Raw genomic sequence first — 14,243 nt, 5'->3', positions numbered from 1 at the left:
TGACCCCATGTACAGCTGTCTTGGAGGCCCATTGAAGAACATTTTGTTCATCCCGATACACTTTAGGATGTAGTTTATTCAGGAAATTCTCTCAAATATGGTAAATTACAGTTCAGCCCTTTGATTTCTGTCTTGCTTTTTAGTTGGCAAGAAGAACTGAAGATCATTCGATATTTCCCATAACTATCCTTTACACCCCCTATATTTTCTCTCAATGGGCAAACAGAGGCGTCTGAACATTAGAATAAAGGTTGACGAACATCTGTAGACCTAAAACAGCAGTATGATTAACCTGGCATTTATTTTTCCATTTACACAAGACTGATATTGTCAATGAAAGCCTATGGAGTAACCTGAAGTATGGACATTTTTAAAATGATTTCCTCTTTACGCTATTATTGTTAATATTGGTAAATCCAGGGGATTAGCATCATCTCTGAGAATGATTTCCACATTCGACATATAATCTTGCACTAGATGCTAGCTGGCCGATCGACTTTTCTTCTGATGCACTGCAATGGTTCCATATTTTTGCAAACATAAACTTTGCTTCAGAAAATCCCAATCATCAACTTATTCAGTTTTACTTTTTATATCTAACCTTTTTAACACTAATTTGTGTATATCTAATCTTATTTAAAAGGAAATTTCATGTTCTCCTAGGGTTCTCTTAATTTATGATGGCTTTGGGGCGAAATGTATAACTGGCATAATTAACAGTGGCAAAAAGATGCTCACTCCTTCGTGTGTGTGTGTGTGTGTGTGTGTGTGTGTGTGTGTGTGTGTGTGTGTGTGCGTGTGTGTGTGTGAGTGATCTAATTTTCTGTATTTCCAAAACAATAAAATGAATTGACAATCATAAATTGTTTCCACAAAAAAAGACACCACCACATCACACCTCAGTAATTCAGTCCCATAAAAATTAAGGCATCTGTTTGTTTTTCAGAAATGAATACCTACATTTAAAGCAAAGTAGTATAAGACAGACAATACAAACCACTACATCCAGAACGTGCACACCAAAGAAAAGGGCGCTCTTTAACTGCTTTAACTTCTTTATCTGCGATCAAGTTAGTGTAATGTAAACTAGCAGACGCTTTATTAAGTCTTTGCTCAAGTGCATTATGCCTCTGTGATAACAGCTTGGTCTTCCTTTTTTCCCGTCTTCTTCCTTCTGTGAACTTAATTTGACCCTGTGCCTTCTGTACGTCTTCATTTCAGTTAACGTCTCCTTTAATGCCTATCCTCTTCCTAAGGATTTTCCTCTGTATCCCATTTATTATTTTCTCTTATTTTTCCCCACAGCCCAGCAGACATTTCAGCTCTGAGTCTTTTCATCTTCCAGGCTAATCCTGACAAAGTACGTTTTTTTACAGTTACATCTCTGCACCTTTTCTTTAGGCCTTCTGTTGTTTCTTCTTCGCATTTTATTCACTGTAACCTGTATACCTCATTCCTTTACATTTATTTCATTTTCTATTACCGCCTCTCCTGCACTCAGGGTCACAGGTGATGCTGGAGCTTATCACAGCTGTCTTCTGTTCAAGTTTATCGCAGGGCAAAAAGACAAGCAACCATTTGTACTTGCACAGTGGCTCTGTGTTCGGGAATCATCCTGTGATCTAACCCCCCTCCTCAAGTCCAACTGTGTTGATGCTAAGCCCCAAGCAGGGAGGCAAAGGGTAACATTTTTGTTGTCTTTGGGATGACTCATCCAAGGATCAAACCCATGACCTCCCATTCTCAGAGTTATGGTCACTACACCACAAAGCCACTGAGATGGTAATCCAATCTTACAAAAGTGTGTGTGTGTGTGTGTGTGTGTGTGTGTGTGTGTGTGTGTGTGTGTGTGTGTGTGTGTGTGTGTGTGTGAAAAACTAATGACACCTAAACATTTGGATGTTTTTTTCCCTTCTTACTATGCTACTATACCTCATTGGATCTGATATTCCGAGTTGTATGTTAAAAATAAGTACAGCACACCTCATATGTTATTTATGGGGTTCAACACTCGTATGTTTCCTCTCCTCTCGGCTTCCTGCCCATCCGCTAATCTTTCCATCTCGGGCAAAAAGCCTCTCAAGTCGACACCCACGAAAACCATCAACAACAATATTGATAAAGCACTTAGCTGTGGAACGAGCCATCTTTGTTTTCACAAATGTGACAAATCCAATGGAGCCGCACTCTCTCCTGCCTACAAATCGAATCAGTGTGTTGATCTGGCTCATTCGAGGTCGAATTGCCTGCGGTGAAGTCTCCCAACTCCCGTGAACAAGAGTTTGCTCAAAATGTTCTTATTATGTTCTGTTAAACGTCTTGTGGAGCCCGAATATTTGAAAACAAAAGTGCAGCATCTCATCTGTGATTGTGAGATACCTCTTGTCAGAGATTGATTTTATTACAGCGAACTGAGTAATGGAAACCTTGTAGAGTGCTGTGGGACATCCTCTTCCCACAGCCCAATCGTTTAATCACAGACAAACACCCGCCACTGTTCTACATTATACATCACCATCAACATGTGAGTGAGTGCAGACGGAGTGTCGATGGAAAAAAAAAAGGACTGCTGTCATGAGAGGGAACAAGTGACAAAAGCATATATATCAAAACTGTTGGAAAGTGAACTGTCAGTAATCACACTCTGCAAAATATATTTATAGATGTCAGAGTAAAAATGGGTTTTGCTGGAAAAAAAAGTGGTTGGCAGAATCATAATGGATATTTAACAAAGCAATTTGCAGGGTTGAAACGATAGAAATTGGTCTGGAATGGTTCCCTCTAATCTCATACTCCCCGGAGTATATGAAAGCAGTACATTTACCGAAGACTGAAATTGATCATCAAACCACTGCTGAAGAGCGGGATGTTTTTACGTGGGAGTGTGTGAGGGAGGGAAGGAGTGACTCCTTCCCCCCTCCCAACACTGCCATGTCTCACTGCTGACCAGTACTGCAGTCCTCATTGTTTTATTTCTCTCCTCTTTCTTTTTGCTTTCTTGGATATCTTTTTTTCCACGACACCTGGTCTTGGTTTTGCTCCTTTCCCTCTCAGTCAGTGATGTCGTCTCTTCTAAGAGAGGAGATGCAGAGAGTTTTGTTCCGCCCTGGAAAACAGAGACTGGTGGAGTTTATCGAGATCAAGGAGCCAGCCCAAGGAAGACATTTTCTCTGTGTCTCAGGTAAATGGCTTTTCCTTTGATTAATTAATATATAAAATTCTCTCATCCCAATCCCTGCCAAGTTTTTACTACGATTCTTCAGTGTATATATTTTCAATATTAGCTGAACATTTCTCAATGAGAATACTACAAGAAATATATTGAATGTCTCTGAGCCTTAGAAGCCATTTGAGAATTATCACTGATTATACATCACTGCTGCAGTTACCTTTGGTGGAGCTAAAAACAAACAAACAAAACAAAACAAACAAAACAAAACAACCTTTGATTGTTTTCTCTTTTTTCCAGCTGCAAAAAATAAAGTTGTGCAGTTAAGTGTTGTGAAGTGTCAGTTGTCACAAATAAAAGCAAAGTCTGGATCCAAAAACAAAAAGTCCCACACCAAGCGTTCAAGCATCCAAGACTGCTACAGGAGGACGGAGGTCTGGTCCTTGCAAGACCTCACTCTTGTTGATGGACGGGACCCTGATGTGGTAATTCATTCATACTGTTTTTCACCCTCTTTTTTTTAAATGTATTTTTTACTATCATTATTATTTTTTGATTTGGAAGGGGCTTGTCCCAGCCTTTGGTAATCAGCTCAAACCGTAACTGCACATTTGAGACAAGATAATGTTATCATTTACTACTATAGGCTTACATCATATTGAATTATGAACGTTGGTTGTCTTTGTCACCTGACTTTACAAGTTACAAGCGCATTCATTTTTATCTAATTTTCATGACTAATGCTATCTCATTTTATGCTCATGTCTACTGCAGGATGACCCCTGCTTCCTGCTTCACTTTAAGAAGGTTCGATCAATTACAGCAGTCAGCTGTTCGGCCAAATATGCATTTGTGCGAGCCCTAGTTGCTGTCAGTGACCAACACTGTCAGAGGTCACTGAACCTGCAGAACTTTGACTGGGCGTACATCAAGCCCACCTCCTTCTACTCCAATAGAGGAGATTGTGTTGTTCTCTCACAGATTTGCTTCTATGCATTAAATTTGGTCTGTTTGTCTATGTGCCCTGTACCTCTGGATTCATAACGGAATAAAACAAAGAGTCAATGTGTGGACGTCAGTGCTCTTTGAGTTTGTGGTGTGAGAGGGAAATATGCATGTTGTGGCGTCCTTTACAGTGTCATATCTTAAATGGATAATTGGAAAAATAATTATGTAAAATAAAAATGTTGTTTACATTAGTAACAGTCATTGTCTCTGTAAATGTTTCGAATTTTGAATACCTTTTGTTGTATTTCTTGTGTCCAAAACCGGCTTAATCGGTTTTACATTGTTGTTCCTCAAATGTATGGTACCAACTAATTAGTAACTTTGTGCAGTATTTTTGATTTTTCTAAGGAAATTCATTGATCTGTTAAAGATCCATAGGAGTTTACATGCACTAAATTTTGTATGTATGTATCTAATAGGCTACATTGTCTCGAACCAGTTTTCAAAAGGGATATACAGACTGTACTGCTTAAGAAGGTAAAAACAACAACAAAAACTTGCTTTTGTCTCGGCCGCACTTCTTTAAATAAAGTATTAGTATGACAAAAAGAAAGAAATACCCAAGACTCTCACTGTGTTAATGATGAATTATAACTGCTACTATATTTCAGTAATCTTCGTAGTCATTTTAATGTGTTCTGTTCGAGTCGCCGGTTTGTCGCACGACTTTGTCGTATTCAAAGTACGTACATCCATGTGTGCAATACATGTTTCTTTCACCACTAGAGCGAGGTACGCCCTTTCCCCCACAGGTGGCGCCAAACATCGAAAAACAATTTAGGAGCCTTTAAAATTGCCTGATTAGAATTTAAAGAATTAATACTAATTAAAATAGTAATCATTTAACAATGTGTCTGTCACGTCATTAAATATAATACATTTGGTTTATAAGTTTAAAAGAATCAATGAAAACATAGAAATAACATGTCGCTTTGAAAGAACTTTCTTCATCATATTTCCGGCAAAGACAGGACGCCCAAGGTACCAGACATGCCGCCAAAATTCAAGTTAGCGAGAAGACGGGAAAACGGGCTTTCCCTTTGACGGTTGTAAACACTGCACGTTGCAGTTGTTTTAAGTTATCTATTTGGCATCCAGACATCGCTAAGCTTGTGTCGGTAATCACCGGGCAGAAGAAAGCCAAGAGATGCATATAAAATCCATCATCGTTGAGGGATTCAAATCCTACGCTCAGAGGACGGAGATCAACGACTTCGATCCTCTGTTTAACGCCATCACGGGGCTCAACGGCAGCGGCAAATCCAATATTTTGGACTCGATATGTTTTCTTTTAGGAATATCCAACCTCAGCCATGTAAGTGAAGAACATGCGACGCGATTTTGTTGCATTTACTGTTAACAGCTAACGAGTCTTTGTGGTCGACTGAGCTAAGAGGGCGCGTTCTAACACTTGTAAACTGTAGCAAGACACAGAGCTGAAGCTATTGTCACTTTTAGGTCCGAGCCTCCAACCTCCAGGATTTGGTGTACAAAAATGGACAGGGTGGTATCACCAAAGCAACTGTATCCATTACGTTTGACAACTCCAACAAAAGCCAGAGTCCTCTTGGGTTTGAAACACACGACGAGATCACAGTGACAAGACAGGTTAGTATTAAAAAGACGGAGTATAAAGGCAGGAAGGTGGTCGAGAGTTTAATTTGAAATACTTAAATCCTCTCTTTCTGTAAGGTTGTAATTGGTGGCAGGAACAAATACCTCATCAATGGGGTCAACGCCAAAAACACCAGGGTTCAGGACTTGTTCTGCTCCGTTGGTCTTAATGTCAACAACCCGCATTTTCTCATCATGCAGGTTAGTCTTATCTCCTTGTCACATTTGTCCAAAGTCTGGGGTTTTCACATTTTTGTAATGTAAGGTTTCCGTCATTGCAGGGGAGGATCACGAAAGTTCTAAATATGAAACCACCAGAGGTAAGACGCACTATCCATTGACTTACCATTAGTGCATTGTCATGTTAACACTTTTTACATTAAATGCTTCTTTTCCGTTAGATCCTTGCCATGATTGAGGAAGCAGCTGGAACCAGGATGTATGAATGTAAAAAGCTGAGTGCTCAGAAAACGATTGAAAAGAAGGAGGCAAAGCTGAATGAGATTCATACTGTATGTTTGACTAGTTTCAATTTTAACATATAAAATTAATTTTAAATTTAGAAAACACGTTGACGTTAAATGTTTTTTTTTCCCTCTCTCTCAATTCTTTCCTTTTTAAGATTTTGGATGAGGAAATTACTCCAACCATGCAGAAATTGCAGGAGGTGTGTTCACTGTAAACTGAGTTATTGCACAGACATGACAGCGATAATGAATGATTTTCTTTCACATTTAATTGTTTTCCTAATTTTGTACATTCATCGTTCTGCAGGAACGCTCCTCATACCTGGAGTACCAGAAGCTGATGCGTGAGATCCAACACTTGACACGGCTGTATGTAGCCTGGTTGTTCGTATGCGCAGAGGAAACAAAGCTGAAATCTGCAGATAACCTGAAAGTGATGCAGGATAACATTGCCAAGATGCAAGCCACTATGGCTGAAAATGAGAGCAAAATCCAGGAGCTCTCAGGCCAGATCAAAGAGCTGCAGAAGAAGATGGACCAGGTACACTGGAAGATGTGGAATGTGTTTTAAAAACTATGTCCAAATATTAGTGGCAGCATTTTTCCTTTCTTGTCCTCACAACTAGTGACCTTTTTTCAAATTTAAAAGTTTGGGTTAAACTGTTAAAGAAGGCATTTTCTGTCTCTGAAAATGTTGATTAATAGGAGGTGCATGGAGAATTAAAATCCCGCGAGGAGGCTCTGGTTGATGCGCAGCGGGTGGATGCCAAAGCTCAGAGTGCACTTGACCTGAAAAAACAGAACCTCAAGGATGAGACCAAGAAGAGGAAAGAACTCGTCAAGAGCATGGAGGAGGTAAAAAAGACGTACCATTTTCTAAAAACAAGTCAACTTGTTGTAGTTCTTCCTTCATGACTTGCAATTTTGTTATAAAATGCATTCCTCCATCATTAGGACAAGAAAATGCTTGTAGTAAAAGAAAAGGAAGTTACCAAGTTGATGGAGCAGCTTCAGGCCGTCCAGGACGAGGGACAGAAGGACAATGCGGCCCTCGAGGCAGCTGAGCAGCATTTTAAGGCCGTGTCAGCTGGCCTCTCTACCAATGAGGACGGAGAAGAGGCCACGCTGGCCGGGCAGATGATGGCCTGCAAGAATGATATGAGCAAGGCTGACACGGAGGCCAAACAGGTAAGGAAAGGCCCAGAAAGTGCACTGTAAAATTGAGTGTCAAGTGGATTTTTAAGATGCAAGTCTTCAACACAGAGCCATTCCTGCTCAATTTGCATATATATAAATATTAAGTGTTCAATGTTGAGAAATGCTGAGGTTTAATTTGATATCTTCTCCCCAACACCACCCCACCCACCCTCTTCGGGGCAGGCTCAAATGACTCTGAAACATGCCCAAGCCGAGCTAAAGACCAAACAGGCTGAGATGAAAAAGATGGACAGCGGCTACAAGAAAGACCAAGACTCGCTGCAGGCTGTGAAAAGCAGCAGGGAAAAACTGCAAGCTGAGCTGGCTAAACTCAACTATGAAGGTACTGTGTGTTTGTGTGTCTGTGGACAAACATAAAAGAGCTCATTATACTTTTCCAATGACAAGTGTATTTTTTTCCCCCGTCATAATTTTTGGTAACATTTTGTCTCTGTGTCTGTTTGCAGATGGGAAGGAGGAGAGCCTGTTGGAAAAAAGAAGGGAGCTGAGCAGAGAGGTGTCAAACCTGGGGCAGAACTACGAGCGTCTTGTGTCCCGCTTCCCTAACTTGCGCTTTGAGTACAAGTGGGTGCTCGTCTATGTTGTTTGAATTTGCAAAACTCTGCTTCTTTAATTACAAAAAAAGTCCTTCCTGTCATTTCTGAAATGTTTTGTTTCTACTTTGAAGGGACCCAGAGCGAGGGTGGGACCGCAGCAAAGTTAAAGGCCTGCTCGCAAACCTGATCACAGTCCGGGACGTGTCTTACGCTACGGGACTGGAGGTGGTCGCTGGAGGACGCCTCTACAACATCGTAGTAGACACAGAGGTAGGTGGGCTGGGAGGGAGGGAGGGTGTTGTTGCTTTTTACTTTTAACTGTCTTGGTGCTCTGTATTTGCAGAGCAGTGTGTCAGTGACTAAACTTTTGACCAGTAATTGTCTTGTCCTTTTGAAGGTGACTGGTAAAAAGTTATTGGAAAAGGGAGAGCTGCAGCGGAGATACACTATCATTCCCCTGAATAAGATCTCTGCCAAGACACTGGATGACAGAGTGGTCAACGCTGCCAAGAGCCTGGTGAGATAATTTTTTAAAATAGTTTTTGGTGTTTTTTTGGGGGGAGAATTCACTTTTACAATTTGGGTCATGGGTTTTCTCTTTGCACTTGCAGGTTGGAAAGGACAACGTCCACACAGCTCTGTCGCTGGTGGGCTACGAAGCTGACCTGCGTAAGGCCATGGAGTACGTCTTTGGCTCCACACTGGTGTGCGACACCCTGGACAACGCCAAAAAAGTGGCCTTTGATAGGCAGGTGATGACCAAGACTGTGACTCTGGGAGGGGACATCTTCGACCCACAAGGAACCCTGAGTGGAGGTGAGAACGGGAACCCCTTGTTGAGTCATTTACAGCTTGCAAGGTGAAGACAGTTTGCTGAGACAGACAGCATTGTGTCCTGCTGTTGGTGTCTAAATCTTTTTGTTATTGCTGTGAAGGGGGTTTCTCTTTGGCTGCTATAAATTTAAGATCCACATTGCACCTATAATCTAGAAATGCAGCCTCACACAATCACATATTTAACGCACTGGTTCTCTTCATTTAAGGTGCTCGCTCCCAGTCCGTATCGGTCCTGTCCAGCCTGCAGGAGCTGAAGGACGTCCGGGACAACCTGAACAACAAGAAGTCTCAGCTCCAGGAGACTGAACAGCAACTGGCCGGACTCAAGGGAGTTGCAGACAAGTATGAAGACCGTGTTAATAATCATTGACAACTGCCGAACTTGACCTGTGCTGAAGCCTACGTGAGCGACTATGTTTAAATCAGAATCGGGATACTTGATTCACGCCCGGGAGAAATCACTTACATTACAGCACAACAAGTGCAAGTGCAAGCACAGCAGTTATGTTTAAAAAAAATTTGACAGATGTTTTTCTTCTCAATATAAAAATGGGATCATTATCATATACACAGATATTGTACCTGTACGTGGATTTACTCTGGTTAGAGTTAGCGGTTGCAGTCATATACCGTTATGTTATTATTGCATTTGCGCTCACTGTGTCTTTGCCTCAAGGTACCGTCAGCTGAAGCAGCAGTATGAGCTGAAAGTGGAGGAGGAGCAGATCCTGCAAGCCAAGCTTCAACAGAGCTCCTTCCACCAGCAGCAGGAGGAGCTGGAAAGGCTGCGCAAGGCCATCGGTCAGAATGCTAATCGGACACAACTCTGATCTTAATTCAACGAGGTTGCGTGTGAGATTCAATCTTCTAATCCAAATGTTGCACTGGTTCTCTCATTTGATCTTGTCTAAACCAGAGGACAGCGAGGAGACTCTGCGCAGCACGAAAGAGGTGCAGAAAAAGGCGGAGGAAAAGTACAAGGTGCTGGAGAACAAGATGAAGAACGCTGAGGCGGAACGAGAGAAAGAGCTGAAAGCCGCCCAGCAGAAGCTCAACGCAGCCAAGTCCAAAGCTGACGCCTTCAATAAGAAGCTGAAGCAGAAGCAACAGGTACGGCAGCCAGACGTCGGGGTTGTTCTCAGGTTGAGGTGTCATCTGCTGACGGGTATTTACACATCATGTTGGCAGGAGTCTGACGCTGTGGCCCTGGAGCTGGAGGAGCTGCGGCGGGAACAGGCTGGATATGAGCAGCAGATTCAAGCTGTGGATGAAGCCATGAAAGCCATCCAGGAGCAGATTGACAGCATGTCCTGCACCGTTTCGCAGAATAAGGTGTGACTTGAGGCTGCTTTATGGGCGGCTGTGGCTCAGTTGGCAGAGCGTGTGGTTGAAGTGTTGGCAGTTAAAATCCCGGCTATGACTGCCCACATGTTGAAGTGGACAACAACTTAACCCTAAGTTGCTCACAATGGGCCTGCCAGCGCCTTGCATGGCAGCAGCTGACGGTGCTGGAAAGCGCTGTATAAGTGCAGTCTATTACCATTTCAGAAAATCAATTCTTTGTTTGCATGGCATTTTTCATTGGATAACCCTGAGCTAACCCAAACCCAGAGCTTCATAAAGTCAAGGGAGAGACTTGATGTTGTTAATACTTAATGAGAGTTTGTTTCTTGCTGAGCAGGAGGCTGTGCGTCAAGCCCAGGAGGAGCTTGCCAAACAGAAGGAGGTGATCATGGCTAAGGACAAAGAACTCAAGGTGCGAAAAAAGTTACATTATTTAAAAACGTTTCACACTCTCCCGCAGGGGTCTAATTCTAAGAGTTGTACTTCTCTCCTCCTGCGACATCCATTGAACTGCTACAGGAGAAGAGTTCGGCAGCTGATAAAATAAGAGAGCAGAACAACGAAGTCCAGCTCAAGATCAAGGAACTGGAGCACAACGTCAGCAAGCACTGCAGGGAGAGTCAGGAAGCCGCTGAAAAGGTAAGAAAGCCCTCGTTGCGCGCACCAGTCGGGCCTCAACTACAGGAACACAACCGTGCCCTGGCCGCTTCCCAGTGTGAGAACCAGATTGTCGTGTTGTATTGTTCCAGGTGGCTCGAATGCTGCAGGAGCACGACTGGATCCACTCCGAACGTCAGTTTTTTGGCCAGCCCAACACGCCGTACGACTTCAAGACCAACAACCCCCGGGAGGCCGGCCAGCGCCTGAAGAAGCTGGAGGAAACCACCACCAAGCTGGAGAGGAACGTCAACAAGAGGGCGATGAACATGCTGAACGAGGCAGAGGAGAGGGTGAGGAGTCCAGTGAAGCGTTTCTCATGACGGAATTGCACAGTGTTGGTCAGGTTACATGTATCAAAGCCTTCATTTATAATACAAATAGTGAGGACCTCTTTAATTTAGACTCACAGTAGTTAAAATTGACAACCCACTACCACTTGTAGGAAAAATACCGAGTAATATATATATATGTTAGGGCTGTCAAACGATTAATTTTTCTAATCGCGATTAATCGCAGAATATTCACAGTTAACTGCGAATAATCGTGTAATATGTGTGTATCTGGAATGTCGAAGATCTGATTCCATGAAATGTGAAGAGAAAAACCCACCACCTACAATCCGATTATCACAAGACATGAAAATCAAATGAGCTTTTTTTTTTTTTTTTTTAAGTCTGTGACTTGAGTACATGCGTTCTCTTACTGCTCATACTTCCATGTTGACTTTCGAGGAAACAACACACGTCACCTGTGTATGTGTGTGTGTGTGAGACTCCAATGTCGCCCATGTCCTTGCCATAGTAACCATCGAATTGGCAATTGCAGAGTGCAGAAGTTGAGGGCTCGATGAATCCGATGTGATTGCTTGCAAACAGTGTGGACAGGACAAGATCCTATTCAAAATCCCAATTTGAGAAAGGAATTGGGCTTGAGTGCAGTGCAAACGTAGCCTAATGCAGTTTTGTTGCCCTTCATTCTTTGCAGTACAACGACCTGATGAAGAAGAAGAGGATTGTTGAGAACGACAAAGCAAAAATCCTGCAGACCATCAAGGAGTTGGACCAGAAGAAGAACCAGGCTCTCAACCTGGCATGGCAGAAGGTTCTGCCCCTTGCTTGCTTGTTTAGTCTATATACTGTATACCTATGACTGGTATATACTATATACCAGTCATTTTTTTAGTGGGATGAGGAAATGCTTTAAGATTTTATCTTAGGCATTTTTAACTTAACTTTACCTGTTTTCATTGTATTTGTCCCCTGGTTAAGTTCGAGCACAATGTGTTACAAGACTGTATTCAAACTCTTCATCAACAGCGTGACATCCCCACTCCTGCAGTTGGGATTTATTGACTGAAGCAGTTATATTGCTCTTCCCCTGCAGGTAAACAAGGACTTTGGCTCTATTTTCTCCACTCTGCTGCCAGGGGCCACTGCCAAGTTGGCTCCTCTCCAGGGCTGCGGCGTCTTGGAGGGCCTGGAGTTCAAGGTGGCCTTAGGAACCACCTGGAAGGAGAACCTGAGTGAGCTCAGCGGTGGCCAGAGGTCAGCAGGAACTCTACATATGGTCACATAGTCACTCTTGTCTTTTTTTTTCTTGTGTAACTGAACTGTGTTGCGTGTTGCAGATCACTTGTGGCCTTGTCTCTCATCCTGGCCATGTTGCTGTTCAAACCTGCTCCCATCTACATCTTGGATGAGGTGGACGCCGCCCTGGATCTGTCGCACACACAGAACATCGGACAGATGCTGCGCACACACTTTAGGCACTCGCAGGTACTGTTGAAGATCTCAGCGACGACCATATAGAGCTCCTGTGTTATACCTGTTCATTCATTCATTCATTCATTCATTCATTCTTGGACTAGGACATATATAGAGCAGCCTTAAAAATAGCATATTTCGCCCTCTATGCAGTCTTTTCACTCTTTATTCTTCTGCACAATTTAGTTTATAGATAACTGACACTTATATTCTACCTTTCACATATTTGAACAAATTTGACCAGTCAAAAGTTTGGACACCTTCTCATGCAAGTTTTTTTATTTATTTATTTTTTTGATTTAACAACTTTCTACACTGCAGATAGATACTGAAGACCTCAAATATATGAACAAGCTATATGTAACTATGCAGCAAAGAAAAACACGTTAAATACCTCTAAATATGCTTTTTATGAAATGTGGCTATTTTGAAGAATTTAAATATAAAACGTGTTTGAGTTATTTTACACTTTTGTTTCCTACATAATTTCATATGTGTTCATACGTAGTTTTGATGCTTCGCAAATGAAAGAAAGGCCATTCAATTCATAGGGCATGTCCAAACTTTTGACCTGGTAGTGTAGATCATGACAGATGTGACATCACAAAGGGCTGCTTTCCAGAACTGTATTAAGTACACAAACAATACTGTGCAGTACAACACAATACAATGCAGATGCAGAGACTTCAATTTTAGAGTGCAAAAACCACATGGAGCCGCCTGAAGCTTTGAACGTCTCTCTCATAACGCCCCCGTTTGAAATTCTCTCCCTGCAGTTTGTGGTGGTGTCCCTCAAGGACGGCATGTTCACCAACGCCAACGTCCTGTTCAAGACCAAGTTTGTCGACGGCATGTCCACGGTCACGCGGACGGCTCTCAGTCAGAGTGAGGCCAGCCTCCCCCTGAAAGCCCTGGACAAAGCTCGGCAGAAAGACAAGAGGAACAAGCAGCTTGCCAGCTAATCACGCTGCTCTAGTAGCATCAGGCTCTCGCTTTGGGTTCACTGGTATTACATGTATTCAGTGTCTCGTGAACCGTTATGTATGTATCGTTGAATTTCCTCTTATTTCACCCTACCCAATCATACCTGAAGACCGCTGTTGAACTTTACTGTCTTTTGTCACAACTTATTTTTTTTTTAACGTTAGGCCTTTTAACTTTTAATGTTTGTCCTGAATATTCTCTTTTCTGCTATGCTATCTTCTTGAACACATGTTCACTTTTATATGCATCTAATGCCTCTATATATTCTAGTAAATAAAGCAAATTAAATATATGTGGTTATTCAGCGGATGCTTTACATTTACATGATCATAAAAATGAAAAGGGATTGAAGAAAATGAAACTTTCTAAAGATGGTTTAGCGCTCCCTTGTGGTAAGACTGGATAGACTCCTGTCACCCTGAATGTAGGAGGAAGCGGTATAGCGGAATAGTTGATAGTCTCTAATTGATGCTACTGATTTTTTATATACATATATTTTTTCTACAATAAAAACAACCACAATCAAATTTGAAAACACAACTCGCATTTTATAGTTAAGCCCAAACAGAATTGTCTGAATTGTAGCTTGAAATGGAGATGAGTCAATTTGAAGCAAACACTTTTTTCTTTTTCTTAACTTTCA

At 42.1% G+C, this 14,243-nt stretch overlaps 2 protein-coding genes across 2 annotated transcripts; both read left to right on the top strand.

Annotated features, from left to right (window-relative positions):
• Positions 1-1,877: 1,877 nt before the first annotated feature.
• Positions 1,878-4,677, top strand: exoc1l (exocyst complex component 1 like). The gene is made up of 3 exons (XM_076031281.1): positions 1,878-3,181; positions 3,470-3,654; positions 3,944-4,677. The coding sequence occupies exons 1-3, from the start codon at positions 3,061-3,063 to the stop codon at positions 4,211-4,213; spliced, it is 576 nt and encodes a 191-aa protein (XP_075887396.1). The 5' UTR covers positions 1,878-3,060; the 3' UTR covers positions 4,214-4,677.
• Positions 4,678-5,178: 501 nt separating this feature from the next.
• On the top strand, positions 5,179-13,900 carry smc2 (structural maintenance of chromosomes 2). The gene is made up of 25 exons (XM_076031270.1): positions 5,179-5,492; positions 5,636-5,785; positions 5,870-5,992; positions 6,073-6,111; positions 6,193-6,303; positions 6,414-6,458; positions 6,566-6,799; positions 6,964-7,113; positions 7,213-7,446; positions 7,639-7,798; positions 7,923-8,040; positions 8,144-8,282; positions 8,410-8,529; positions 8,624-8,828; positions 9,056-9,191; positions 9,526-9,650; positions 9,766-9,959; positions 10,038-10,181; positions 10,531-10,605; positions 10,713-10,832; positions 10,943-11,143; positions 11,838-11,954; positions 12,237-12,397; positions 12,481-12,628; positions 13,393-13,900. The coding sequence occupies exons 1-25, from the start codon at positions 5,325-5,327 to the stop codon at positions 13,576-13,578; spliced, it is 3,603 nt and encodes a 1,200-aa protein (XP_075887385.1). The 5' UTR covers positions 5,179-5,324; the 3' UTR covers positions 13,579-13,900.
• Positions 13,901-14,243: the final 343 nt, after the last annotated feature.

The sequence above is a fragment of the Nelusetta ayraudi genome, unplaced genomic scaffold (assembly GCF_046127955.1).
Source record: "Nelusetta ayraudi isolate G7.1 ecotype Tasmania unplaced genomic scaffold, CSIRO-AGI_Nayr_v1 ptg000004l, whole genome shotgun sequence".
Classification (NCBI taxonomy): Eukaryota; Metazoa; Chordata; class Actinopteri; order Tetraodontiformes; family Monacanthidae; genus Nelusetta; species Nelusetta ayraudi.
This window is presented reverse-complemented; position numbering and strand designations above follow the sequence as displayed.

Excerpts from the sequence above, each read along its gene's own strand:
- exoc1l (XM_076031281.1), top strand. The coding sequence starts at position 3,061 with ATGTCGTCTCTTCTAAGAGAGGAGATGCAGAGAGTTTTGTTCCGCCCT. Across the intron at positions 3,182-3,469 it reads ACATTTTCTCTGTGTCTCAG|CTGCAAAAAATAAAGTTGTG; the intron begins GTAAATGGCTTT and ends TCTTTTTTCCAG. Across the intron at positions 3,655-3,943 it reads ATGGACGGGACCCTGATGTG|GATGACCCCTGCTTCCTGCT; the intron begins GTAATTCATTCA and ends TGTCTACTGCAG.
- smc2 (XM_076031270.1), top strand. The coding sequence starts at position 5,325 with ATGCATATAAAATCCATCATCGTTGAGGGATTCAAATCCTACGCTCAG. Across the intron at positions 5,786-5,869 it reads AGATCACAGTGACAAGACAG|GTTGTAATTGGTGGCAGGAA; the intron begins GTTAGTATTAAA and ends TCTTTCTGTAAG. Across the intron at positions 7,447-7,638 it reads CTGACACGGAGGCCAAACAG|GCTCAAATGACTCTGAAACA; the intron begins GTAAGGAAAGGC and ends TCTTCGGGGCAG.